The sequence below is a fragment of the Falco cherrug genome, chromosome Z, assembly GCF_023634085.1.
Source record: "Falco cherrug isolate bFalChe1 chromosome Z, bFalChe1.pri, whole genome shotgun sequence".
Classification (NCBI taxonomy): domain Eukaryota; kingdom Metazoa; phylum Chordata; class Aves; order Falconiformes; family Falconidae; genus Falco; species Falco cherrug.
The window spans coordinates 1,585,284-1,613,033 of record NC_073720.1 but is presented as its reverse complement, the minus strand read 5'-3'; the positions used below and the strand labels follow the sequence as shown (position 1 = coordinate 1,613,033).

Sequence of the window (27,750 nt, the reverse complement as noted above, 5' to 3'; positions counted from 1 at the left end):
ACTTTAGTGTTTACACCTCTACTTCAGCACTGCAGGGTCAGTCTAAACAAATCAGTTGTGCCACCTACCCCAAGGTGGCCAACAGTTGCACAGATCCTGGTTTCTCGGATTGCACCTGGCAGGCTGTAGTCTGACCTAGGGGAGGGCTGAACTGCCACACACCCATGAACGGGAACAAAAATGCTGAACACTTTTGAAAAGGCAGAGCAGATTAAAGACATCTTCATTTGGCTACCTAGGCAAAGGATTTCTACCAGTCAATCCCCTCCATAGGTTGGGAATGAAGCCCAGGAAGGCAGGGAGGTTGAAAATATATTTGAGCATTTCACAGTGTAATAGTAAATACAACCACAGAAATTCCACAATAAAATTAGTTGTTTGATCTTATGTTCAGGGGAACCTAACACTGGACAGCTGCTGACAAAACCTCCTAGGCAGGTGACCTATAAGGGAACATGACAGATTTCATCAGGATATCAAAACTGCTCTGCAGTTGTTGGAGATCTCTTTCCTCAAAGATTCTTCTGCAAATACTCAAACACAAGCTCTAAGACGTTTGAAGATTCGGTGAAGAAATCACTGCATGAATGGCATAACATAATACATTTTCATGTGTTCAAAGGAGTTCAGCATTTGGGATCTAATTTCACTTGCAAAAATACAATTTTTACACAATACTACTTGCGGTTTATACTACCACACTAAATCACCAACAACAATTGACACCAACCAACCATAAATGGTTAATTTCTAGATTGTCATTTACTCTTCCATTTAAGGAAATATTTTGGATTCATTTATCAGAATCTATTTCTGTTTCCTAAACAACCTGACCAGCTCCTTTGCTGGGACAGAGGACTGATTCATTGTGCCCTTGTAAAATGAAGTCAGTTACTACTGTGACTTTGTAATAATCATTATTATCATTCAGCACAGGGACAAATTCACCCTATAAAGAAAATAGATTTATTTTACATACTAAGACCCTATTAGGCAGCATGGTTAAACCAGCACGCCGGATGCTGCCCTGAACTGAAGTAGGGGAGACTGTTACCATGCTTTTTCAGAATCAGTGCAGGTAATTGAGCCATGGAGATAAAAAATAACACCTGTTCCACTTAAAACTTCCTTTTTACATTCTCCTTCCAACAGGCAAAACAAAAGGCAGCCAAAATACTCAAACTAAAAGCAAATGATGGTAAGAGAAAACCCATCCAAGAAAACCTGGGCTAACTTGTTTGTTATTACCATTACCCTTGTATTGGTTTTCACTTAAATTTAGAAAAACAGTACAGTTTTCAGCAGTGAAGGAGAAATGATGCAGCCATTCAGAAGGGATGAGAATAACAAGATGGCAACAGCAAATTCTCCTCACTGAATGCCAGCCCCTGAGCTGGGTGCACTGCAGAAAAAAGAAAGAATAGGAGCAGCACTAAGAGATTAACATGCAGCTAATGGCAGCAGTTTTTTTCTTGCACAGAAGGTGAAGTACAATCTCAAAATGTAGACCTCACTATCAGGACTTTTTCTATGCTCTAATTACCTTTGGAAACAAAAAATCAGTAAGCTTATGTATAACATAAGCACAACTCAGCATCGCTCAGGAAGTCATGACTTGCTCGCTTTCAAAGACAAAGTAAAGGTCTCCCAGAAAAAATAATAATAAAAAAAAAAAAAGACCAAGGGGGGCACCCAAAAAAAAAAAGAAGGCAGCACAGAATTAACCTAATCCTACTGTCATTGGAAACTCTCCTGCATTTATCTTACTGTCAAACCACAAAACAAACTTCAAAAGGATGTCTGTTTGCCCTATGGGGAGACCTATACTGGAAAAGCTTTTGTAGTTAAACTTAACAGTCTATTAGAATCCAGTGAACATGGTGTCAACTACTTGGCTTTTTTAATCTTGACTAGAAAAAAAGTAGACTAGTTCTCCCTTGCTTTTTTCCCACGAAGAACAAATGCATCAAAACAGAATATTAACTTGCTGCTGCTGTGAAAGAAGTAATTTCATGCCAGAGTTTAAGAAACATTTTTCAACAGGTAAACACTCTAGTGGGTTATATACACTAAAGGGATTTTACCAACAAAAAGAAGGGGTAAAGAAAACAATAGCTGAGATACCCGTGTTCAAAGTTCCTAGTTTACTCAGACTTTTGCAGGACTTTGGAAGCATGACTTAGTCTTTTGGCAGGACAGCAGCACCCCCTACCTCATCACATGCTGAAGAAATAATACTTTAAAAAAAATTATGATGCCAATTTTGTACAGTATTAGGGCTTACACAAATAGTAGGGGAGTCACTTCAAAGAGGCTCTTTGTACAGGTACAGTTTCTCAGAAAACTTTGATTACAATGAAACAACAGTTAGGACAAAGTGGAGACATGGATCACAAGCACAGCATATTGACTTAAAAGAAAAATCAGATGTATAGCTTTAAATGTAATCTCCTGTCTGTAAACAAAGTGAAAGAATACTCTCAGATTATCACTCTGCAGATACGGGGAAGACATTGGACTTTGCAGCAAAGACAGACAAGTCACTCAGAATGAGGACTTACTATTCTTGAGGATCAACAAAAATTGCCTTTCAGCTCGCCTCTGCTGTAAGTTGAGCGCTCACTAAATTTACAGTATGGACAAGATGGTCATTAAGAGAACTCCTGCCTTCTTTAAACTAGAAAAGGTCACGTATATTCCTCGGAGCTGCTACGTATCTCAAACTGATTCAAAAGAACACTGTTTCATTTTGGCACCATTGTAATCTTCTTGATTTTAATCCATATCATTGTCGCTCTGAATAGCCATTGCTCTTGAGACAGAACATATGTATTTATGACAGTACGTGCTCAAGCTACAGGCACTGCACATCAAACCGATTGCCAGTAAAACCCTCTGGGAAGTTACCTGATGTGTGGATTAAGGTCTCATCCAAGTATTTATTCTGAGAATGTTGTGCTGGTATTTGCATTTGTCCTACATTCAGTATCATGATTTTTAATGCACTATTCCCTAGTTCAAACAAGTTTATGTCACTAAAGACAGTGATTATTTCCTCCCCTAAACTCAGCTCCAGAATAATTAATTTTTCTCCATCACAATTAACAAGGATTCTGCAAGCCGAGCCAGACCTCTGCGCAAGCCTACTATCCTCAAAGTAAGACACACACAGAAATCTATTTCTTCTGACTGTCTGTACAAAATTAAGCAACCAGAAGTTTAAGCCAATTATTCTGAAGACATATAAACTTAAAATGCAATGTACTTTTTTGTCATTGTCCTAAAGTTGCCAAAAAAGTGTGGCATTATTCTTTAAACGGTCATGCCAAACCCTGACTCTGTAGGCTTTTAAGGAATATTAGTCTGTATAAGGCACACAAACCAAAACCCGCTTTGTACCCAACTACGTATTTTAACAACATAGCATTTGTTAACATTTTTTCCCTTTTTTTTTTTTCTTCCAGCAGAACTAGAGTGACATAACTCCTTTGAATGTATTTGGCCTGCTCTACTTACTGGATCAAAACAGATTTTCATTTGTTTTAAATATAGCAGTGCTGAAATCTGCCTCATAGCTATAACAGAATGAAAAGGGGGGGGGGAGAAAGATAAATTTCCTATGCCAGTCCTGCCTGCAGCCACAAATTATTTTTTTTTACTTGTTTTACTTTGGTTGTGCAGAAGTAGTCCTGTTGCTGAACAGAAGTTATTCCTCTAGATATAAATGACTACTTTTTCCAAACCTGTAATCATAGTGAAACCAACAAACTCTAAGCTATGAGTTGCCTGGTAAGTTCTGAGTTTCAATTTTGCGGTTGTTTGGCAGATGATCTGCATCACTGCTAACCATGCTGGAAGGCGTCCTAAAATTTGAAACGTTTATTCCTACCACTTTCCCACATTAAAAAGACAGAATTCTAGAGTCAGTGATGAGCAGATTACAGTCTTGCATCTTCAACAAAAACTGTGTTAAAGAGTTTCTTAACAGGGTTTCGGGCAACAGCAGCGGCAAAATCTGAAGGATGAAGGCTCAGATCATTACACAGAAGGGGCTAACCTCAAAAGCTGTGTTTTGATCTAGTACAGTATACATGAAGTATTTCTACCACACCCCTCTTTTAATAGCTTTTTAATGATAATCATAAAGGTGAGAAAACTCATGGATATATGTGAAGGGGAGCAAAAACCACCCTACCAGAAACTATGCTGGATCACATCTTCCTAAAGCATGATATGTTTAAATACCATAAAGCTGTCCTGAAACAAGTGAGTTTCAAAATGCAAATAAGGTAGATTGCAACATGTATTAATCTTGCAAAAGTTGTTCTTAATTACCATTATTATTATTTAGACCATCACAGTAAATGAAGCTTTGTCCAATGCCTTTTGGCATTTTTTTCTAGCCTTAAGAAATCATAAAAAACCATAAACCTCAGGGTTTTAGTCAGTTAACTATGGCACTTTAATGAATTTAATGAGGTTACATACCATTCTTTGCAAAGCCAAAACTAAAACCTGGAAATACTAGAACTTGCTGCATTCTCCCCTATGTTTTCATAGTTTAACTAAGGATCCGTATTATATAAAACACCAACACCCCTACATTCTGATGGGACAAACACGCGGCTAAACTCAAGTGTTTTTAAAACAGGCCATTCTGAGCAAACAGCTGAAGTTACTTGGACCTTCTACATTAAATATATTCCAACACAGTCAGCAGTGACTGTCTGGCTTGAGAAAAGTCTGGCATTTAATTCTGGAAACAATAATCCTATGCAGGCAGTTCAGTTTAGCAATCTGCAGAAAAGCAGGACCCATCCAGAAAACAGGATTTAAATTGTAGACTCAAGCGCAATCTTTCAGACAGGCTTCACGAGGCAGCATCGAAGAAAGAAAAGGCAGATGCAAAGAGATAGACGGTGATGCCAGATGCTACCCAATCATCTGCTGCAATATTAGCATACGGTTGGGCGTGCGAGTCAGACAAAGGCGGTAAGACAAAAACAGAACTTGTCTAAAAAAGTTTTCAAGCAGATTTATTCAAAAAGCTCACAAAAAAAGTGCCATGTTCCTCCTCCACATCTAGCGATTCTTTTGTCAGACACCGAATTTTCTTTAGCAGCAGGCACATGATGGGTCAAATGATGCCATATTCAGCACTGACAGAAACCGACTCTTCCATTAGCTGGCATCTGAGAAGGAGCAAGCACAACTTCCCACTCCTCCAGCCAGGCAGCAGAAAGACTGAATCCATTCGCTGCTACAAAATGAGACTGCTAGGCCTGCTCAGAAACAGTGATGTTAGGGAGAAGTTTCAGGTGTGGCTCATCAGATGCACACAGAGCTATAAATAGAGGTGCTGTGGGTAAGAGGTTAGCCGTTGCAGAAGACAGCTTCCTCTGCTGTGCAGCAGGCTGGACTTACAGAAGCATGGCCTAAGAGCTTCAGAATTTCTTTGATTTCTCCCTAGAGAAAAGAGCTATACTTTCAGCTTCTGAAAGCAAGCAGGAGGGCGAAACAAAATCAGGTTGCTGTTGCTTCTCTTGGGTTTACTATAACCTAGGCAGTAATAATGAGAGCATTTTGCAGCAGCAAGACTTCTCCGATTTTTGCATGCCCTTAACTTTGCTAAAATTTCAGCTGTTGATGCTAATGGTAAGCTTCCTAATTAATTTGGGGCAGGGGGTGGGGTGCACACATCCCGCCTATAAGCTAACTATTTTGGTTGGACCTCTTGGGTACAGACCATGGCAACTCTTAGTTTAAATGCAGGGGGGTGTTCCCTTTAGGCTGACCCCGCTCTTACTGAAAAGTGGGGCTTGGGTGGATTGTGGCAGGCCAGCGTGCAGCACCACCACCACCCCTCTCCAAAGGAAAACCGGGCAGGGGGGGCTCCTTGCAAGCCCCAGTAGCTCCCCGGCTGCCCAGCTGTCAGCCCCGCAGCCGGCCAGCCCAACACTGGCAGGGAACTACGGAGCATCACTACCGGTACGGCTGGCTGCCCGGGGCTCCTGCCCACACGGCAGAAGGAGCCCCAGCGGAGGGCGGGGGGGGGCGGGCGGGCCTGGCCGCCAGCCCACTCTGCGGGTGCCTCTCCCCGAGCCCCCCCCGCCGCCAGCCGCACGGCCGCCGCAGGCTTCGCCCAGCCGGTCCCCATGGCCGCCGCCGGGGCTGGGCTGCCCGAGGAGAGCCGCCCGTCCGCCCCCTCCGCCGGCACCGCTCCCCTCAGCGCGGCCATGAGAGCCACTCCCCACAGCCGCCCCTGCCAGGCGGGCGGCGCCGGGAGGGCACCGAGCTCGGCCGCCCTGCGGCCCCTGACGGGGAAGCCGTGGCGGGGGGGCACCCTCCTCACAGCCATGGCGGGGGGCACTGGTCTCGGCCCGCTGACACAGGGGAGCCATGACGGGGGGGCACCGGCCCTCTGACAGGCGGGCGGCGGCGGGCGGGAACCGGCCCCGTCCTCCCCCGGCCCCTGACAGGCGGGAGCGGACCGAACCCCTCTGCCGGCCCCGGCGGCGGAGCCGCGGCGGGAGGCGAGCGGCGGCGGCTCCGTGACAGGCAAGCGGCAGGAGGGGACCAGCCCTCTGACAGGCGGGCGGGCACCGGGACCGGCCGCGACCCTCCCCGCCGCCCCTGACAAGGAGGAACCCGGGGAGCAGGTGGCGGGGCCGGGCGGCGCAGCAGCTGGCGCCGGTCCCCACCTGGGCCGGCCCCGTCCCGCTGGTGGAGCGGGCTGTCACGGGCCGGCACGTACCTGAAGTAGTAGACATCGCTCTTGCCGGCGCTGAGGCCCGACTTGCGGATCACCTCTTCCTTCTTCCAGCCCGGGGGCAGCGCAGGGCAGTCCATCCTGCCCTGCTTCTCCATGCACCGGGCGCTGGGCCCGAGGCGGCGGCCGAGGAAGGGGTTTGCCCGGCCCCCGGTACTCGCAACAAGAGCTTTATTGTTCCCGGACACGGCCGGGGCCGGGACCCCCTGGCTATGGCGGCCGCGGCGCGCTGTTCGGCGCCAGGAGCGCGAGCTGCGCGCGCAGCCGGCGGAGCTCTCGCCCGGCGCCCGCTTCCGCGGCCGAGCCCCGGAATCCGTGTCAGCGGCCTAGAGGGGCCAGAGCGGCCAACCCCGCCGACCATAGAGAGCGCCGTAGGCGGGACAGAGCGGCAGCGGCGCTGCCGCAGCGGCCCTCGCGGGCGTCTGCGGCCGCCTGAGGGAGCGCGTTACCGGAGGGGAGCTGTGCCGGGCCGGTAGGGCTCGGGCTCCCCGGCGGCGGAGGCTGGAGGAAGCCCGGAGCGGGACGGCGCCGGCAGGTACTGGGGCGGGAGGAAACCGTGCGGCGCGTCTCGTCCCGATTAGCCCCCAGCGTGAGGGAGCGCGGTGGGCGCCCGGGGCCGGTCTGGGGACGCCGCCGCGGCGCTGGAGCCCACCGGGGCAGGGACGCTGGCACGCCATAAGGCCGCCCTTGCCCGTGTTCTCCGCCGAGGTGCCCAAGCACAAAGCACCCCGCAGCCCCCACGTTCAGTTTATTCGTGTCCTCCGCCCCGCCCCGCTCCCCCCACCCCCCCACCCCCGCCCGCCTTCCCCTCACCCGGCCGGGGGCCGCCGGCCCTGCCGAGCTTGGGCCTTGCACCACGAGCTAAACCCCAGGCAGCCCCGTCACGGAACCCGGCGGCCCCGCCGCAAAGCCCACAGCGCACCCCCGAAGGGCTGCGTCCCCCGCGTCCTCCTCAGAGCCACCCGGGGGCGTCCCCTGGGGGCGCCCGGGCCCGACCGCCTGCGGAGGCCTCGGCCCTCGCCTCGGCGGCGCTAGGACCTGCGCGGCACGGCCGGGCGCCTCCTCCCCGGGGCGGGCGCAACGCGAAGGGGCCGCAGCAGTGCGGCCATCCCCGCTGGCAGTGGCGCTCGGCGGGAGCGGTGGCTGAGTCAGCGTTGCGGCGGCATGGAGCCTTTCGCGCCGCCCACGGAGGAGGATGAGGACGACTGGCTTCGGCCGCAGCCGGGCGGCGAGGCCGCTGCGCCCGCCCCGTGTGAGCTCGGCCGGCAGTGGGGCGGGGAGCAATGGCGCCGGCTGCTGAGGGGAGCGGCGGCGGCGGCGTGCCCGCACCCCCCCCTTTCGCTGGCCGGGGACACGCGTGGGGCTCGGAGGGGCAGGGACGGCAGGAGCGAGCTCCCCGTGGCGCCGTCCCGGGGCAGAGCCTCTCCTGGGCAGCCACAGTCCCGGCCGCTCCGGCTGGCGTTACCGCCGTGGTGCCGCTCCCAGCCGGGGGCCGCGCCCCCAGAGGGGCACACGGACCGGGCTTGCGGCTGGACTGTCTGCCCACGGGGTTATTTTCACCTCAGGGAAAGAAACACTTTTTTTTCGTAATTTTTTTTTTTTTTGACCTTGGCTGGCTTGTTTTTGTAGCAGGGTTTGCCGTTTGTCAGATGGCGATTTGCCATCTTCGTTGGCCAGCCCTGGGAAAGGCAGATATTTGATAGAGCTGTCTGAAGTAGAGACAAAACCAGATTATTTCACAGAAATACATTAAAAAAAGTTACAGTGTTTCGTTGTGAAAGAATATTGTATCAGTAAAGCAATGTTCTAAATCAGTTATGTGAAAAACAAATACAACTGACCCCCCCAAAACCGGGAGCGATTAGTAGTAAGCTGAGTTGTTATGGACAATTTACACACTTTAAGTAATCCTAGAATTAATGCAACGGCAGAATTAGTATAAAACTTGTAAATTTTATAGTTTTCTTGTAATATGTTTATTACTCTGGATTAACATTTTAAAAAATGGTAACATTGCATGTTAGGTGGCGAGTAATTTTTAATCTGTTCATTTGCTTTCCCTGCAGCAGGCCACAGCAAGTCCGTATCAGCAAGAAGCACAGCACGCAGAGTGATTGTGCACATTGACTTGGACTGCTTTTATGCACAAGTAGAAATTATCCGTAATCCTGAATTAAGAGACAAGCCTTTAGGTATGAGTTACTTTGCTGTTAATTTGGAGATTATGTGTATTCAGGCAGAAAAAAAACTAAGGATGTGAGTAAACTGAGGATGTGACTGTGTGGTGAGGTACGCCAGAGCCCGTAACCACATCCAGAGTGAGCAAGGTACACTCTAGACTCTGTGTGGCTCTGACTACAACGTTAATAAATCCTCTTGAGCGCAAGTACAGGCACTTGCCAACGTGTCTGAGCAGTTCTGGGCATTGAATCTGGTTTATAACATGGGCATAGAGAGGGCTGAGCTCCCCAAATGAGCCAGAGCCTTTTGACACAGTCATGCTTAAAGCACACTTTATTCCACCCAGGAGTTAAGAAGGAATGCAAGGCAGTTGGTAGTGTCTTATGATCAGTGAAGAAAGTACATCCAAAAAATGACTATTACATAAAGAGCACTTTCATGGGTAAGTTGCCTAAAAAGGCCCAAAATTGAGAGCAACCATACAATGGGAAAAAAACATCTATAAGGTTTTAAAATGTTCTTACCATCCAGTAATTAAATCAAGAGATCTGTCCTTCTCATGATCTTCGTAAAATAAGACTGTTGTGTTGCTTTGTCTGCTTGTTCTGTGGCATGGAGTTCTGATCAAAGCATATGCTTTACAGTGGCATTAACGTAATGTAGTCTCTGTGAAGTACCAAGAAACCTAAACTTTAAAAAAATATTTTTAGGTGTGCAACAGAAATACATCGTAGTTACCTGTAACTATGCAGCCAGAAAACTTGGAGTTAAGAAACTGATGTCTGTCAAGGATGCTAAGGAGAAGTGTCCTCAGCTGATCCTGGTTAATGGGGAAGATCTAACTCCATACAGGGAAATGTCGTACAAGGTTACAGGTACAAAATTAACAATTTTCCAGTAGAGGCCAAACGCTTCCTGTTAAACTGTGTGTGGGTGCACACGTGTGCAACAGTATTTGGGATTTTCCTGCTCCAAAAGTTTTTATTAAAATGAGCCTCATTGCATGGTGATACTACTTACAACGTCAGCATTTCATAAAATAAGCTTGGTTGCATTCTAGGTCTGGCACTAAACATATCCTGCTGGTGTTATATGGGATTTATACCCTGTGTTAGGATTATGCCTGTGTAGTTCTTTAGGAACATTTTTTCTTACTTAAATACTGGCTGCAGTAATATTTTTGTAAAGGTGAAGCAACGAGGATGGAATGCTGAAGCAGCCTTCAGGTGGGGGGATCTTCTGCAGCATCTCTTAAATGATACACCAGCATTATCACCGATTACTGCTTTTCACATGAGCAGTGTTAGCAGGGGAAATAATAATGTAAAAGTGAAAGCCCACATAGCTGGGAAACAGATTTCCTTAGGAGAAAGTATGCAGAGGTTAAAAAACAAATGAAGAAAGAAGGAAGAGATTCAGGGAGAAGAAAAGTAGATGACAGAGGTAGTTGTGGGATGAAGAAATATTCCTCCTCTTCACCTTTGCTAAAACAAGTGCCTTATTTTATCTGGAAGAGAACATAGTTCCTTTTTGTGCAAGCATCCTCCTTGAATCCATGGGAAATCAGCTATGGATTGATGCAGACTTGAAAACCTCACATTATTAGCTGTGTGCATATTATCCTTGGGTATCTTTTCTTCTTAGAGCTGTTGGGGGAATTTTGTCCGCTGGTGGAAAGGCTTGGGTTTGATGAAAATTTTGTGGATATCACAGAGATTGTGAAGGAAAGAGTAAACCAGTTACAGCAAAGCAGATGTTCCAGAGTCTGTGTGTCTGGCCATGTATACAACAACCAAGGTGAGTTAAGCGTTCTTCATACTGAAAAATATGTAACATTGTGAACATCAGCGTGCAAACATTTGTGAAGTTCAGTACATAGTATCTGTCAGCTTCTAAGTACTGTCCAGAGCTGAACAGCTGGAAACTTGTATTGCTCCGTGCTTGGTTTCTGTATTTGAGAAGAGTACGTGTATCTCAAATGTTAATCAGTGCTGCAGTCAGATGGCAGTAAAAATCTACCACATCTCTGTGGTAGATGAGCACGTACAACAATTTGGGAGAAGATATTTTCCTTGCCCTTTATAAGTTTTTACTGTAGTAAGACATAGAATTTTGTTTCAGCTTGAATGTTGTTGTCAATTGGCAAAATGGAATTAGTTTTTTAACAGTTGGTTTTTTAACGGATTTTTTTAACAAACAAAAACCTAAATGTTTGCTACAGCCATTAGGTCAGGAATAGATTTACTGAGACTGAAGTAGCTAACTGAGCTGTTTCATACGTCATCAAACATGAACACAGTAGCTATATTATGATACTCAGAGCACGTTCAGTAGCTGTGATACTCATTTCATGCACTAGGAAGGAAAGCAGTTGGGTTTTTTCCCAGACTTCACGCTATTGCGATAACTTTGAATGTGGTTTGGAGAGGAGGGAAAAGCCTGATTTGTCCTTTGCCTCATTTGACATTTGCATGTGAGTTATAAAGGCTTAGCTGCGACAGCCCTCTAAATTATAAAGATTTGTAAATCTCTGTTTCGGTGACATTGGTACAAGAATCTGTGATATTTAATGCTTTTCTTTGATATCTCTTAATATATTGTATTTTATATTTAAAACACTCTCTAAATATTATTCTTCCTGGACAGAATGCCCCTGGTTTTAGACAACAGCTTGGATACAGAAACCATGGCACTGCCACTCAACCCGTGAGACCGTACTTTCTTGTACTGCTTTAATGCAATGAAGAAAATATCTACAGCTAGAGAATTAGCTAACAGTTTACATACTGAATGCTGCTTTCTTTTTCTTTGCAGCTATCAATTTGCATGATACAACGCACTTAGGACTAGTTGTTGGATCTCAGATTGCAGGAGAGTTCAGGGAAGCCATATATGCGAGACTGGGCCTCACAGGCTGTGCAGGGGTGGCCTCTAACAAATTACTGTCAAAACTAGTATCTGGGACCTTTAAACCAAATCAGCAAACTGTTCTTCTGCCTGAAAGCTGTCAAGATCTACTATGCAGCCTTGATTGCATCCAAAAAGTGCCTGGTAAGTATGGTGCTATGAGCAGTGATGGAGGGCATACTGACAACTCTTAAGATGCTAAGAAAAACTAGTGAAAAAATTAGAGCTGAAAGAAATTTAAACTCTAGTTCTCGCAAGCAGGCAGCGGGCTGTGCAGGTGTGTGTTTAGGGTGCTGTCTTTTCTTTTTCAAAAGCTGTTTGAGTTTTGTTTAGCAGAAGGAATGAAAGGACTTTGGTTTTCTTAATTTTCGGTTGGGATATAAATGTGTTGCAGCACTTTACAGGATGCCTTCAAAAATACTAAAATACCAGTTTATTTTTATTGAAGTCCACACATTGTGGTTGATACTAGGTTTTCAACACAAACTCCTTTAAACTTACTGATTGGAAACCTACTGACAGTTACTAAACCAGCCTGTTAAGAGCCTGACAGAATACTCTGAGGAAGTACTTTGCCTAATTATTCTATGTTCACACTGCACTGTTGGCTGGGAAGCATTGATAATTGATATAGGCTACATGTGGAGACCTTTGCTGGGTCCCAGTACAGCTTTTCTAACGGCAGATTCTAAAATTCAAATGGCAACTCACTAAAGATGCTGCTGAAAAGCCTCTGTTGCAGGAGTGAAAACAACTGTCAGTACTACGTGGGTGGGCATTTTTTATGTGTATGTGTTTATATAAATTTTCACTTTCCTGTGTATTTTTAGTTGGAAGAAGGGTTCACTGGAGTCAAGAAGACGCTCAATATGAGTTATGCATCTTGCTCAACTTTATTAGTTTCTAACACTACTCACATAGAACCGATACACATGCATATTCGTAAAGCAGAAATATAATTGGTTAGTAGTCTCTAAATGCACGCGGTTCTCACACCCCTAATTATCATGACTGAAATAAGCATTCTATCCATGTAGCTAATTGTGTTGCTGTGCTTCAGCCTTGTAGTTTGTTACTCCCTATTTTCCCATACGGTCCCTATCTCTCTTGGCCCTGCACCTCTTTCCCAACAGCTGTAGCTCGTTACAGCCACGGCCTGTTGGCACAACATAATGACTTGGTCTCAGGATTCAAGAGTAGCTCAAGGCTACCTTTCTTGTTACCTTCAGCACAGCAACTTCAGCACAATTCTGATTACAGGCCTATTCTAATACCAGGCCTGGATTGTGCAGGTCTTCAGAGATTCTAAGGCCATGCTTCTGCAGCCATTCTTCTACACGTTTTATTTAGGCATTGGCTACAAAACTACCAAACGTCTTGAAACCCTTGGTGTTAAGAACGTGTGTGATCTTCAAGCATTTCCACCTGCCATGTTAGAGAAAGAACTGGGTGTTTCTATTGCTCAGCGTATCCAAAAACTCAGTTACGGAGAAGATGACTCCCCTGTGACTCCATCAGGCCCTCCTCAGGTACAAGTATTGTTCTGAAGTACTTTACAAAGAGGAAAAAAAATTGCTTTTAGTTTTATACAGCTTTGCTGAACTAACCAAAATGATGAATTTTTGTATGTATTCTCCAGTACAACTCAATGCGTAACTCTCCTGAAGTTCAGTTGAGCTCTGTATGTGAAAGATCTCTTGGTGTTAATTCTACACACTTAATTATGATACTTTTTTTCCTCTTAAGAATTTTGAAGTAAATATAAAATCAAAAGGACTTATGTGGGTTTTTTTTCAGTCCTTTAGTGATGAAGATTCTTTTAAAAAATGTTCATCAGAAGTGGAAATTAAAGAGAAAATTGAAGAACTGCTTCCTAACCTATTAGACAGGTGACTGTCTTCAATACTCTCTGATGACTGAAATTGTGACCTGAAGGGACTTGGAGTGTTATGTTTGGTTTGTCTCATAATCTACATTTCTTCTCTCAACAAAATGCATTTATAGGGACAGCACCTGCTTCTCCAACCTCCCCTTTGGTCTTTATCAATTCATGGATTCATGGATTGTCCTGCTGTATTGCCTCACTTTCCTCTTGCCCCCATCTTTTCTCTTGCCCCCAGGATGGCTGCCAGCCCTTCTGTCCCTTTGCAGCTTCTCTGTTAAGGATCTCTGCGTATTCTGTCTGCTGATCCTTCTCCGTTGCTTTGATTGTGTGTCACACAGTATCTGGTGGTCTTCACTAATCTGTGTGAGGGACCCTAGGTTGTCTTTCTCTACTTTCAGACCCTTGGTGATCACCATTTTTGCACGCCTGCTGTAGAACAGCAGTCTTTTTTCTGTCAGGCTGAAAGAATGTTTTCATTTCTTCCTATTTCCCTTACCCTGTGAACCCAGGCAGTATCCAAGCCCAAGATACTCTACAAAAACACCAGCATAGTAGGAGAGGATGCATTTACTCCTGTCTTGACTACTTTGACTTCCCTATCCCCCCCTTCTATCCTATGGCTCTCTTTAGCCTTAAAATCATCTACAGTTCTTAAAGGTTTTCTGTCCCCCTATCCATGCAAGTCTCACAATAGATATGTCCATTTTAGTGGCATTAACACTGTGGGCAAGCAGTCTTTTATCTGCATCTCAGACACTGCTCTGTAATCACAAAATTTGAAGTGCTAACCTTTCGCTGCTAAAGCGGGGGGATGTTTCCTTGAAAAGCAAAAAGCTAAAAGCTGAGGATTGTACAGGGTATTAACTTCATAGACTGTACTGCTTCTAATGTATTAAATACTGAAATGTGGCAATGTTGCAGACTGACCCACTTAATTTTCACATTCACTTCAGCTAAGACTCATGGGAGACAGTATTCACATTGTATGGAACTTCTAACTTACGGGTAATTAAGGGAACCAGCTAGGACCCAAAGCTGCCCGTATAATCAGTGACCCAAAGCCAGAAGGTGGGAGACATCCATAATACTTAATTTGACTTGGTAACCTAGATGCTGTGACAGTTTCCATAGACCCTCTGAAAAATACTTAATTGGTTTGTGCCCATTAATGCTCCATAGAATATACAAAGATGGAAGACAACCACACACAGTAAGATTGACCATCCGTCAGTTCTCCTCAACTGATAAATGCTTTAACCGGGAAAGTCGTCAGTGTCCTATTCCACCTCATCTCGTTCAGAAATTTGGAAAAGGTAAACTTAGAATTTTTGAAAGCATCAGCTTTGTGCTGCTACCACCTAACTTCTCTGTACAATTCCGTCATGTAATGTCATGGTGATATTCCGTACACTTAGTATTTGGAAACTTTTCTGTTTGATGACATATGCTAAAACCATACAGAAATCCACTGCAGGCATAACTTCTATGTTACTACCATGTTTTAACCCAGTCTGGCTGGATTCCCTGCAGTAAATTTCTTGGTGGGGTGGGAAAGGGTGACTGGAGGCTGCTTCCCAGATTAGTAATCTGCTTTTCTCTGTTACGGATTTGAATTACATTCTCAGTTTCATTATGTAATTCATCTTTTTGATGTACTTCTGAAAATTAATAACATAAAGACTCTCGCCCTTCTCAGACTTAAGCTTTCCAACCAGCAACTGCAATTCATTTGACACTTCATTCAGATTGGGGTAAGGAAATAAATCTGAATCACTGCTGTATCAGCACACTGTATCACTGTTCCCTGACCTCAATTCCCAAATTACTTCTCAATGGCCTAGAGAAGCTGTTGAAATTCTGTGTAGCTTCCCACTTCAAAATTGCTACTGACTTCTACATTGGAGGAGACTAATAATTACTGTCAACTCATAGAGTCATACAAACTCCAATAAACCATACGGTTATTACCAGCGTTGGGGTAATGGTATATACTGACACGGCTCTGTAAAGGACCTTTTTGGTACAATTGGATTATTTTTCAAATCTATTCAGCTTGGCTTCTATTCTGTAATTCTTCTTTTCTAACCTAAGTACATACTATAAAGTAATCATCACAGCTGTGAAATTAAGTGTTTTTACTGGGGGGGGGGGGCGGGGGAAAGCCTGTTATTTAGTTGAGGACATACCTGACAGGGCAGAATGAACATCTTAACAACTATATATCCACAGATTATTTTGGAAGCCACTAGCAGTGTTCAGAATTTAATACTTCGATTCATGTTTTGAGATGAATAAAGGCTTCCCTAGGGTATAAAGGTGGGAGTTACAAATATTCTTATATTGCTAAGAACAGTACTGTATACTCAGTTCTTACATATGACTGATCTCTTTATTTCTGTGCACATGCAAAATGTTGAAAGTTCAGAATGTGGAGCTGTAAGTTTGCCTTTGCCCTTTGCTATTTCAATCAATCTTATTTGGTCACTTTTGATTACATACACATTGCTTTTTTCCAACCTTTTTTCTTTTAGAAAGCAGCAACATTTTATCCCCATTGGTTGATATACTAATGAAACTCTTTCGAAAGATGGTAGATGTAGATCTACCATTTCATCTTACCCTTCTCAGTGTCTGCTTCTCCAACCTCAAAAATCTTCCTAGCAGCAAGAAAGGATCAATTGGTTTCTATCTAAAGCAGATGTCACCAGCATCAGGCTCTCATAAACGTGTCTGGGTAAGCTGAAAGATACTGAAAACTATCTACAGATAAGTCATAAGATACTTCTGTATTTATGATACAGATTTAAACCTTAAATGAAGATTTATTTGGAGTCTTCTGAGCGGGTGTTACTCGTTTGCTTTCTTTCATTAGACAGCTTGCTTAAAAGAGGTTTAATACTATCTTGAATGAGACAGCCAGCTAGGTTATCAAGCCCCTTAACTGAAGAGAACAGAATTCCATAGGAGAGCTTATGTCTTCTAAAAAATAACTGCTGAATTTGGCTGTTCATTCCAGTAAGATCTGCCCTTTATTTAGCATCTGTGAAAAAACAGGCCACTTATTCAGGTATTATCATACTGAAGCATCTTTTACCATAGACTAAAATCTCCTTAAAGTTACTTATAACTTACCTCATTGCTTTTATTAAGATACTTTCACAGTGAGTATTTCCCTTACTATGCATTCTCAGGTCACCCTGTTCAGACTACAGATTATTCAAAGATTCAACTCTGTATTGGCCACTAGTTTCTGATCGAGTGAACTTCCAATTCCTGCTCAGAACTGAGCAAATCTCCTACCTCCCAGCTGCATATGCTAGACAGCATAGGAGTTAGCTGTATGTGGAAACACTGCAAAGTATTTCCACAAGATGCTTTCAGTACATAATATAAAAACTCTGTAACTTCAAAATTATGTTTTGTAATGTTTACCGTTTCCTTCTGGACCTAGCAGTTCTGCATATTGATAAGCTTGTCTGTTTCTCAGCTGCTCAGGAATGTGACATATAACATCATACCGTGTATTCCAAAGCTCCAGAGTTTTAAAGCAATAAAATGTAAATTTGAAGTATTTGCTACTTCAAAATACAAAAAGGATTCCTACATGTGTGTACATTTTAAGGCCTATGTTTGAATATAAGATTTCAAAAATCATTACCGATCATCATAAGGGAAAAAAACCAATTACTGTCTGTTAAGGAATAATTTTAAGTTGCTGTTAGTAAAATAGTGCTTGGCCACTAGTAGACTGCACAGAACATACTAATTTTTTTTGCCACAGGAAACGGAAGATGTCTCACAAGGTGAGGGAAGTGTTTCTTGGAACCAGAACTGCAACAGAACTGGAACTGCAAAAACTAGGAAACTTTCAGAGGAAAAGAAAAGCGGTATTAAAAAAGTAGGAGTTCCTGACATCCCCTTTTTTTTGCCGCCTTCTGACATTGACCAGGAAGTCTTCAAGGAACTTCCAAAAGATATTCAAAAAGAAATTATTTCTGAAAAAACAGAAGCAACACCTACTGAGAATGTTTTGGGTGAGCCATCAGTATGTTTTGCAGAAGAGGTACACAGCACTTCCCCACATTCTAAGGGACTGAACAGTGACACATGCTCTGCAGGGTGCAGTATACCTCTCACGTCAGCCCATGAATCTTCAGCTGTGCTTGCACACAGGTCTGGGGCCAGCTGTCCTTCTGAGCATCCCAGAAGTGCACAGACAAGCAGTGGTACGGAAAAACAACCTACTGACTCTATGACCATCAGAGAGAGAGAACCATCATCTCTGGAAGCTGGAGCCAGCCAAACTGTACTGCATGTCCCTGTCTTGGATGAAGATAAGCAGGCCTTTGAAACAACTTCTGAGGGTAAAACGTCTAGTAGGCCAGCAGGAACTGTATTTCCTCCCAATGTTGACACAAAGACTTTTTATGAACTACCTGCAGATGTGCAAAATGAACTACTAGCTGAATGGAAGAGTCAGGAACATGTGTCCAAAACTTCTAGGGATAAACCCCCTGAAAAGCCTAAAACAAATAAAGGAAGAAGGAATACAGCATCATGTTTATCACAGTCTAACAGTTTACTAAGATATTTTAAGCCACAGTGATAGAAGTATCATCAAGACTTCCAGAAGTATTCATACCACCTTGTAAAACTGGTATTGTTTTTAATAATACTGAAAGAATCAGCACTTGTAGGCACTTTATTTATGGAAAGTTTACTATACATTGTGAAGATGTGAATATTAAAAATACGTTTTTGGCAACTTTTGACATAAAACCTGCTGGTGACTCTGTTAGGTAGCAATTAGTCTGTCTTATTTTTCTTTCCTATAAATTGACATTTATCTGAGGAATCTTCAGTTGTTGACCTAAAACTAGTATAGTATGTAAACATATTTAGTATTTGCTATTAATACCTTAATCCGGTGACTGGGGGGAAAGGAATTTTTACTTTAATTTCACTGAGTTACATACTACGTATGCAGTTAATTGTTTCTAACAATGTGGGAGGGGATTGAGCAGAGAAGATGAAAGCAATTTTTACAGTATTCTTTAATGTGCCCCACTGTTCCTATGATCTGTAATGGAAATTGCTATTTGCGTGGCCATCGCCATTTCCTGCAGTTAACTCACAACTAGAAGTACTAGAAATACTCAGGGGTAACAGGGAACATTACTTGCAGATGAATCGTATTACCAGCTTGTTCCTGGAAGTTAGTCAGCATGTAAAAAGTGTTTAAGTTTGGTGCTCAGGATTCAGAAGACTACAAACTCTATGTATAAAAAGCAGCTTTTAATGAGATGCCAGATACAAATTAATCAGGCTTTTCTTTAAATATTTCATTCCAAAACAAGTGAAATAGTTGCTAATTACACTTGTACACTTACAGTTAATAAACATGTTTAAAGTCTCTAGTACACAAGATGTTTCCTTGTTTCAGTCAAGAGTACATAATTGAGGTAAGAATTTATCAGTGTGTTTAAAGCTATGGCAAAATATTTGACTATGGTATTTACACATTGCTGTAATTTGTATCACCAGATTCTTGTGTGTATATATAGATTCTCTGCATATAAAGTGCAAAAATACTACAAAACATCACCTGATTACATTGAAAGCGACATCCTATACTTTGATGGCACTTCAGTGTAAATTCTTGATCATTCCCAAGAACTAAGAAAACCAGCACTCACCATTTTAACAGTTAAAGCTTTATGTATTTCCACATAAACCACAATTAAAATAAACTTCATCATCTACTTTAAAAATTAATCCAAGTAGAAGATGCATGTGACTTAGGTGCTTATTATTTTCCACTTACATTTAATTATGGTCTTTCAAGGCTTTCAGTCCAGCCCTTGTATCGGTGATTATGAGATAAGTAGGCAATGCTGTCTCCACTACAGAACCTGGAAGCATTCCTCCTAGTTCTGGCTGAATAAATACAACTAGCATAGAATGCTCTGGATTCCTGTGAGGAAAGGAGCACAATCTGTCAGTTAACACTTGTAACTCCTGCCATGAAACTTACTTGAGATGTACAAATGTTAACAATTTGTAGTCCATCCCCCTTGAAATTACTAACACTGAAAAGTGGAGGATGTACAAAGTTTCAATTGTTTCAAAAGATCGTCTGAGGCACAAAACACTTCCCAGGAATAAAACTGTCGAAATAATTTTTTTTAAATAGTTGCACGGTTCAGTAGATTTCAAGCTTTGTACAAGGAAGACAACTGAGTAACTGAAGATGCTAACAGAAGAGGGCTTTAAATACTTACTCGGGCAAAGGTGAACACACATAGCCACAGGGATTGTTATAGCCTCGGACACAAGAGGGAGTTGGAGGGCAGCTGGAATATTCCACGCTGAGGGCTACATGCCACCACACACAAAAAACAAAACCAAATTAATTATGTTTATATATGTCAATCATACGATTCAAAAATACCTTTTAAAAACAAACTACTCCAACTGCTATAGGATGGCACAAGATCTCACAATATGGCATTCTGTAGGTGAAACACCTAAAGGTCATTAAATACTTATTTATGCAAGTAATTCAACAAATATAAAAACTTCTAGAGATGTTTGGGCAGGCATACCCAAAAGTATTATCCTTGAGACATGATTACTCATGCTTAAGTGTTGAGGTGTGGCTTAGTTCGGGACAAAGAAGTCAGTTTGTCAGCAGATGTCATTAATTAGTAAACACAACTGCAGAGATGATGAGGAAACTGCTGTACACATGCACAGTAGTAGTTAGGAGGGGTTGTTTTGTGAAGTTATCCATTACTTTTGCGTAGTAAAGTATTGTCATAATATGGCTTGAAAAATAGATAGGTCAGTAAAGTTCCAAGATGAAAAATGTTTTATGCCATGTACTAAGATCCACCCAAAGGAAAAAGATTAGCACAGAAATGGAGTAGCAGTGAGGTATTTTCCTGGTTGGCCATATAGTTGTAACATTAGTAATTTCAGATTTTGTAGAAGTTTATAGAGCCAAACTCAAAGAAAATCAAATATGGGGCAAATTAGCAGTTCACTCTAAGAACAGAATATTGGGCAAGTAGCACCTGGTCAGGAAGCCATCTAAGTACAGAAAGGTGTTCTTAAAGAAACACTAAATTTCCATAGTGAAATAAATTCTACATTTTCACACTACTACTACTACATTTTGTTCAATTTCTCAAAGAGAGGCATAATAGGAGAATAAACCAAGAATGCAGTGTTTCCTTTGAGGATCAATTTTGATCGTTTCAGTATTAACTAAAACAACTTTGTTCTGGGGATAAACAGGAGGGGATTGTAAACATTACTAAGGCCACACGCAAAGCAAGGTACTCCGTACTGCATTTAGGCTGCAGGACTTCACAGCCTTAGGATTTCCCAAATGCAGTCAAAATAGGAAAACATGCAGTAGTTACATGCAACCTAGTTAGTTGTAAGGATATCACCAGGGTATGGTTTAACGTGCAGCAGGTCAACAAAATCTCTTGATGAAACCAGTCCCATACCATAACTATGTGTTACACTGTGGTATATACCAGTGTCCTACAAGTAAGGAAAGGTAATTTTTTACATTAGTATGTAAGCTAAGTGTCATCTAATTGGCAAAGCAGCATTACATGTTGAATAATAAGGATGTGACAAAAATGGATTCCTACTTGTTAGCTAAGACAACAGTTATCATCATCTAGTTAGTGCAGAAGTAACATGCCATGAAAGGATTCTACCAGTAGCACAGGGCAGGGATTCACTGCTATCCCTTGTGGCCTAGATTTGAAGCAGGAGTATGGTTTCCATGTGGAAAAACTCAAAATGCACCCATTTAGTGTCCATGTTTGATGGAGCTAGAAAGCTTATTTGCATTAAAATGCACGTACTAGACTGCATACTGTGTTCCAGGACAAAGATGTACAATCTGTTAAACTAAATCAGTTCCAAAAGCAGCAAAGATATCCTATCACCTGACCAACTCTAGCAGATCTGGGCAGAGGAAAGAAAGATAGAGGTTCAGGGAAGACAAAGACAGGAGGAATTTCCCCCCCCCCCCCCAGTTTAGGGAGTACTTTCATACGCTTGAGTCATTCATACATGTGTCGTATGTTCCACATAAAGGGGCATCTCTCTCAAGTGGTTAGATCAAAGCCAACTAACGCAGAACTGATATTCTTCATTGGAGTTCTGGGTTTCCAGACTGCCGAAAACAAAGGACCCAGGCAACTGGAATGCAGACACGGTCCTTCACACTAGCACAGCATCAATGCAATTTGCACACTGCCTTTAACTTTGGTGATTTTTTTAGTTTATGTAAACCATGCTCGCTGAGAGAGGAGCTTTCCCTACATTTTATTGTCATTGATGTCACCTTACTCTTGATGGGGACTTCTGTTGTTCACCACTGACTGAATTCTTGGCATGTTTGAGGCCATTTACTTCATTAGAAATACTTCAATTTACCCTACTTTTTAAATTACTCTAGAATTCCTAAGGGGAAGGATATATTTCATACACATTTCACATAAGCAGGACATTTAGAAGTTTTACTTGAGCTAGAATGTATTTTGCATTGAGAGGTTTCTTCATCCAAGTAGAGGTCTTTTTAGTCACCATAATTCATGCAGAAAGAGTTAAAGTAAAATCTTTGTATTAAATTATCATATTACCTCGTCAATCCTTTCTAACAGCTTGTAAGATTGTAATGCTTTGTCCCATTTGTTTCGATATTCAGGAAGATACATAAAAGGAATAATTTTACTAGAGATTTCCTGAATTATCCCTTCTCCACGGTATCTAGATTGTGCAAAAAAACAGATACTGAATTCACATTTATGAACTGGAAAAGTAAGTTATACAATAATAAGCATCTAGCAGTTTGGGGATGCCAGGCTGTAATGAGGTAAAGCAAATGGACGTAAATGCCCTTGGTGGATTGACTAAGATTCAAGTAGAAATAAAAATTATTATTCTGTAACTGATTTTTGAGACCATTACATTCTTGACAGCCCACATTTTAAATGAATTGTTTGTGAGCTATTACAGAGGAACATGTAAATTTAAACATATGCAATTAATGTATTAATTGATTTTTTCTGTATACTTTCAATCCACTTTGACACTGATTGCAAATCTATTTATGAACTAGCACATACTGGCATTTCTCCAGTTTTGTTCATAATCTTCTGAAGAGTTCAAGGGAGAGTTCACAGAGGGGAAGAGGGGCCTCTCACAAGGAAATAAGAAACTCCTGTAATGCTGGGAACTGCTCACTAATACTGCGAGTTCTCACACCTAGTTCCTGGAGAAACTGTGAATCACTACAGCAAGCACTCACAGACAGCAATTAAACACAAAGGTGAAGGATGCCGTGTGACAACAGATGAGCTCAAAGGAGATTATGCTTGCAAACAGTTTAAGAAACATGAAATCATATTTACAGAACCTGATCATGCACGAGTGTAAGTCAGAAAGAGCAAAGAGAGCCAAGTTCAAACCCAAACACAGAGGCCCTGTAAAATCGTGGGTCTGTTTCTTCACTTTGCAGCAGCTCCTTGTCACCACTTACTGCCTTGGTGGAGCACGTGCAGTGTGGGCGTATACGACTGCTCCAGAAACTTGCTTCTCCACGAACTACAGCAGGTCTGATGGTAACAGAAAACATTTTAATGCCTACTCAAAACCAGCGAAAGTAAGCTGTGGCAGGACCAGGTAATATCAGTATATTCGTATTTGGAATAACTCCCGTGAACTTACGTTTACCAGTCTCCTAAGGAGCTCTTGCTTGCATCCTGTCATATCTTCTCTCCTACACTCAGTGAGTTGTTAACCAGGAAGACTTCTTCTAGGCAAGGCTTCTGAAAGACACAGTTGCTAGAATAAAAGAAAGGGCACACTTCTGAAAAATCTCCATTTCCAGTTTTTACAGTGGATTATGGGGAACACCGGAAAAAGAGGAAGTAAGCCTGGTAAAGGCCACTTGGATCACCAAATCTAATTTCACTATCTTAGGCAAACTGAAATACATACCTCATTGCCTTTCTTGAGCTTAGGTGACATAATCCCAAATGAAATCCTTCTCAGACTTCAACAAACAGCTTAATGCTTCCCTGAACTCTGCTGAAAATATTTCACCTGACTGAAGCAAGGACCTCTATTGCTTTTCACTGCCAGATCCCACACTTAGCAAGTAAAGCAAACTGTTAATACTCCTGCCAATTAAAAAAAGAAACTGGTATTTGTGATATGTGGTTAATAAATATTCAATGTCACACTGAAAATGGGAACAGCTATACTTTTGCTCCTAGAAACAGCTATATCCTTCACAAAAGACACACCAGGGATCAGTACTGCTTATTAATGTGACAAAGATTTGTACAAAAATAAAGATTTTAACTCCCTGAATGAAATGGCAGAAAATACAATGATGCTTCTAACTGCAAAGGACTTGCTACACACAGGTCTGAGTACGACTGAAAATGGCTTCGTGCCTGATTAAAATAATAGCTTTTTTATTTTCCTTCGCAAAAATAAGTCAGGTGCATTCTCATGAATTCTAAGCAACCCAACTCTCATTCCCTCATATCCACCTGTCTTGAAATAAGATCTGAAATACAGTAATAATGCCACACACAAAGTATGCAAATTCTTATTAAGGTAAAGTACTTTTAACACATACTAATGAAATATTACACTATTTTCCATTATAATACTGTAGAGTAATTCTTCTGTAACATTAGTGATAAAGCATTGCCTTCTGTAATTACACCTTCTTTGCTCAAACCTTCAGAAATAATTAGGAAACCAAGCAAGACTTCTGGATTTAGAGTGCCCCTAATCACAAATATCTCATCATACCAAGAACAAAAAAAAAAAAATCAGATGCAAGTTTTCTCTACTGCCTATCTGTCTAGATTAGCGTTTAGTATAATTTAATACTCATTAGGCATTAAAAAAAAAAAAGGGACACGCTAAGAACATATTGCAAGCGTTCTCTTTTCCTCCACTCTTGCACACTTCTCTTCAGTGAGTTGTTTTGGCAGGGGTTGGGGGTTGGGTTTTTTTTTGCTTTCCCTTAGTTTAATGAGCTTAATGAGCCTGGTGAACAATCACCTGAGTGCCACAGCCACCATAAATGAGAAGCAGAATTGCAGCACCAGGAGAGGCATAGGGAAGAAATGGAGAGTAGAGCCAACTCTATCAGCAACAGCAAGCTGCAAGATCAGCTTAGCCTGCCTTGCTTAACTCCACCCTCAGGCCAAATCTAGCTCTTTAACAGCACAGAATTTACTGCTCAAGAGAAGGAAGGACAGAAGGAGCTGCTCCTCCAGAGATTACACCACTTTCTTCTTCTCAGTACAGTTAGATCAGTTTCAGGTGCCAGGCAGAAAAAGGTACAAAGGACAGATAAGGTAGAGAGAGAGCATAAGCCTATCTGCATGTGTGAGTACCAGTCATTTCACAAGTATGAAAGAGTAAAAAGCAAAGCCCAGCTGGTAAAATGTAATGCCTTGAATAGAATATTCTACCAGGCAGAGTTACTGACTTCAGGCCAAAGCTGTGACTTCATATCTACTTCTTCCATATCACCAAGTGTTACATAGCATTTCATTTTTATAGCACACTTGAAAACTGCTTGGGAAATCCACCTTTTGTATTCCAGCCCTACTTCTGACCCAGCATAACTACAGCACAAAAAACTTCTCTACAGATAACAAAACCAAACTTAACACTTCCACAAAGGACAGAATGTGGTTAACTTTATGTCCTGGTTTCAGCAGGGACGAGTTAAATTTTCTTATTAGCAGCTGGTGCAGTGCTGTGTTTTGTATTTGGTGTAAGGACAATGCTGGTAACACACTTATGTTTTTAGTTGTTGCTAGTATACTAAGTCGAGGACTTTTCAGTTCCTCATGCCCTGCCATCAGGAAGGCTGCAGGGGCACAAAAAACTGGGAGGGGACACAGCCAGGACAGCTGACCCAAACTAGCCAAAGGGATATTCCATACCATAGGATGCTCGATATGTAAATTGGCAGGAGTTGGTTGGGGCCCATGGATCACGGCTGGAGCATCAGTCAGTGGGTGGTGAGCAACTGTATTGTGCACCACTTGGGGTTTTTTTTACCCCTTCCCTTTGGATTTTATTAATCTCCTCTTCTCCCTCCTTTTTCTTATATTTATTATTGTTGTTTTGGGTTTTTTCCCCTCCTGTTTTATTTTAGTTATTAAAATTGCTCTTATCTCAACCCTAGAGATTTACATTCCTTTCTGATTCTCCTCCCCATCCCTCTGGGGGCAGGGAGTGGGCAAGCAGCTGTGTGATACTTAGTTTCTGGCTGAGGTTAAACCATGACACTTTTCCATGTCAATCTTGGGTGTCACTGTTCAAAAAAGACGTTGTTATTCATTACAATGACAAACAAAACATAAATACTTACATATTTCCTGCATACTCTTTTGAAGGCTTTGAAGAAACTGTAACATTTTTCTCAAAGCAGAAAAAGGAAAAATAAAAACTTAGCATTTGATAAAGGGTTGTCAACTAATTTTTAAAGGAAAAGTTTTAAACACTTTTTGCAACAAAATGTATTCAATAAAAATAACTTCATAAACAATAGTAACCAATATTTTCTTACTGAAACTTTTATCACTCTCCATCCTGAAGTATCTTGACTGTATGATATAATTTTTTCTGCAACTCCATCTGCAGTTTTCTTATAGTCCATTTATCTGTAAAGATTTAAAAGTGATTTGCTGGTGTATGATAAAGGCATTCCTTAAAGCAAAAACCACAGAGCTCATTCCTGTTTTCTTTCTACAGGCTTTAGTATATATTAACTGAGTGATTCTATCAAATGAACTTTTTATTCATCATACTCGACTTCTGAAAAACAAAACTCTGTAACTGACTTACAGTCTGGGATACTGAGAAGTAGAGCTGTTGGTGTGATCTAGAGAATGAATAGCAACACCCAGTGAGACACACCATTCACTCCCTATTAAATCCATCCTCACTCCACATTAAAACTTCCCCTCTTTATACAGTTTATGACCTGGGATTCCAGTTCTGCTATGATTTGCTAAAGTCATTAGATTCATAGCAACTTGTGTAGTTAACACACACAAAGCCCAAACAACTGAAGAGGGATTTTTCTTATATCAGAACTTTATGCAACAATCATGTTAAACTGTGCTACTGTGGAAACTCTTTGGCAAGCGAGAGGCCTGGCTCCAGCAGCCGGCAGGTTGCAAACACCAGCGTTTCCAAGACATCCTCCACGCAGCCCTCCCCAATGCAGGCATCTCCGGTGTGTTGCAGCTCCCACCTCCCCAGCCTTCCTCCTTCCACCCAGTACAACCTCTCTCTTGTAGCTCTTCTCATAAGATCATCATCTGTGGTTCTCAGGCCGACAGCACCGAACCCTTCTGCGCTAGTCTCTAGCTAGTCTGCTAGTCTCTCACACCAAGTTACCTTCATACCGAAACCTTTACGGGGCTGCGTGGTGTAAGGGGCGGCACCGACTCTTCCAGAGCTCCCTCAGTGCCATCCCCTGGGATTTAGCCAGCGCCCCAGAAGGCACGATGCCCGCGGGGGGCCAGGGCAGAGAGCAGCACATCACCCACCCTCCGCCGGGCACGAATTCACGGCGCCTCCGGCGAGGTGGGGCCTGGCCGGGCCTACCAGACCCGCGGCCGGCTCAGGGCGCGCTGACAGGCCAAGCCCACCACCGAAAACGCGGCGGAGCCGGAGGCCTGCCTGGCGGGACCCTCCCCCCCGCGGAGGAAGCCCCCCCCGGTAGCCCCCCACGGCGCTCTCCGGGAGAAGCGGCCCTGCCAGCGGGAGCTCAGGGCTGGAGGGAGAGGACACGGCAGCGGCTCACACTCACCTCAGAGGCACGGAGCGGGCGCGGAGCGGGCACCGACCGTCCCCGCCCGCCTTCCACGCCTTCCTGCCGCGGGGGCATGCCGGGAGCTGTAGTCCCGCTCGCGCCGCGCCGGCCGCCACT

At 43.0% G+C, this 27,750-nt stretch overlaps 3 protein-coding genes across 6 annotated transcripts in view; 1 reads left to right on the top strand and 2 right to left on the bottom strand.

The window, feature by feature from the left end:
• Nucleotides 1-7,006, bottom strand: part of MBD2 (methyl-CpG binding domain protein 2) — a 40,377-nt gene extending 33,371 nt beyond the window's left edge. Inside the window, exon 1 of the mRNA XM_055698478.1 lies at nucleotides 6,755-7,006. Coding sequence (XP_055554453.1) covers nucleotides 6,755-6,867 — 113 coding nt within the window. The 5' untranslated portion in view covers nucleotides 6,868-7,006. The remainder of the gene's footprint in view (nucleotides 1-6,754) is intronic.
• Nucleotides 7,007-7,168: 162 nt separating this feature from the next.
• Nucleotides 7,169-19,287, top strand: POLI (DNA polymerase iota). Of its 4 annotated transcripts, none has more exons than XM_055698475.1 (10): nucleotides 7,169-7,304; nucleotides 8,836-8,961; nucleotides 9,661-9,825; nucleotides 10,595-10,747; nucleotides 11,765-12,001; nucleotides 13,208-13,386; nucleotides 13,655-13,746; nucleotides 14,922-15,055; nucleotides 16,274-16,476; nucleotides 17,524-19,287. In XM_055698475.1, exons 3-10 carry the CDS (start codon nucleotides 9,729-9,731, stop codon nucleotides 18,346-18,348), a joined length of 1,920 nt encoding a protein of 639 aa, XP_055554450.1. In that variant the 5' UTR covers nucleotides 7,169-7,304; nucleotides 8,836-8,961; nucleotides 9,661-9,728; the 3' UTR covers nucleotides 18,349-19,287. The 4 variants fall into 4 exon arrangements, with proteins under 4 accessions (XP_055554450.1, XP_055554452.1, XP_055554449.1 ...); XM_055698477.1 differs by having other exon boundaries at nucleotides 7,178-7,304; nucleotides 8,839-8,961; XM_055698474.1 differs by lacking the exon at nucleotides 7,169-7,304 and adding an exon at nucleotides 7,839-8,021 and having other exon boundaries at nucleotides 8,839-8,961.
• STARD6 (StAR related lipid transfer domain containing 6) lies at nucleotides 19,023-27,528 on the bottom strand. The gene is given in 6 exon segments (XM_005437985.4): nucleotides 19,023-19,716; nucleotides 20,024-20,117; nucleotides 21,170-21,296; nucleotides 22,412-22,538; nucleotides 26,182-26,231; nucleotides 26,380-27,528. Coding segments are annotated over 6 exon segments (636 nt in total). The 5' UTR covers nucleotides 26,470-27,528; the 3' UTR covers nucleotides 19,023-19,568.
• Between the last annotated feature and the right edge of the window lie 222 nt (nucleotides 27,529-27,750).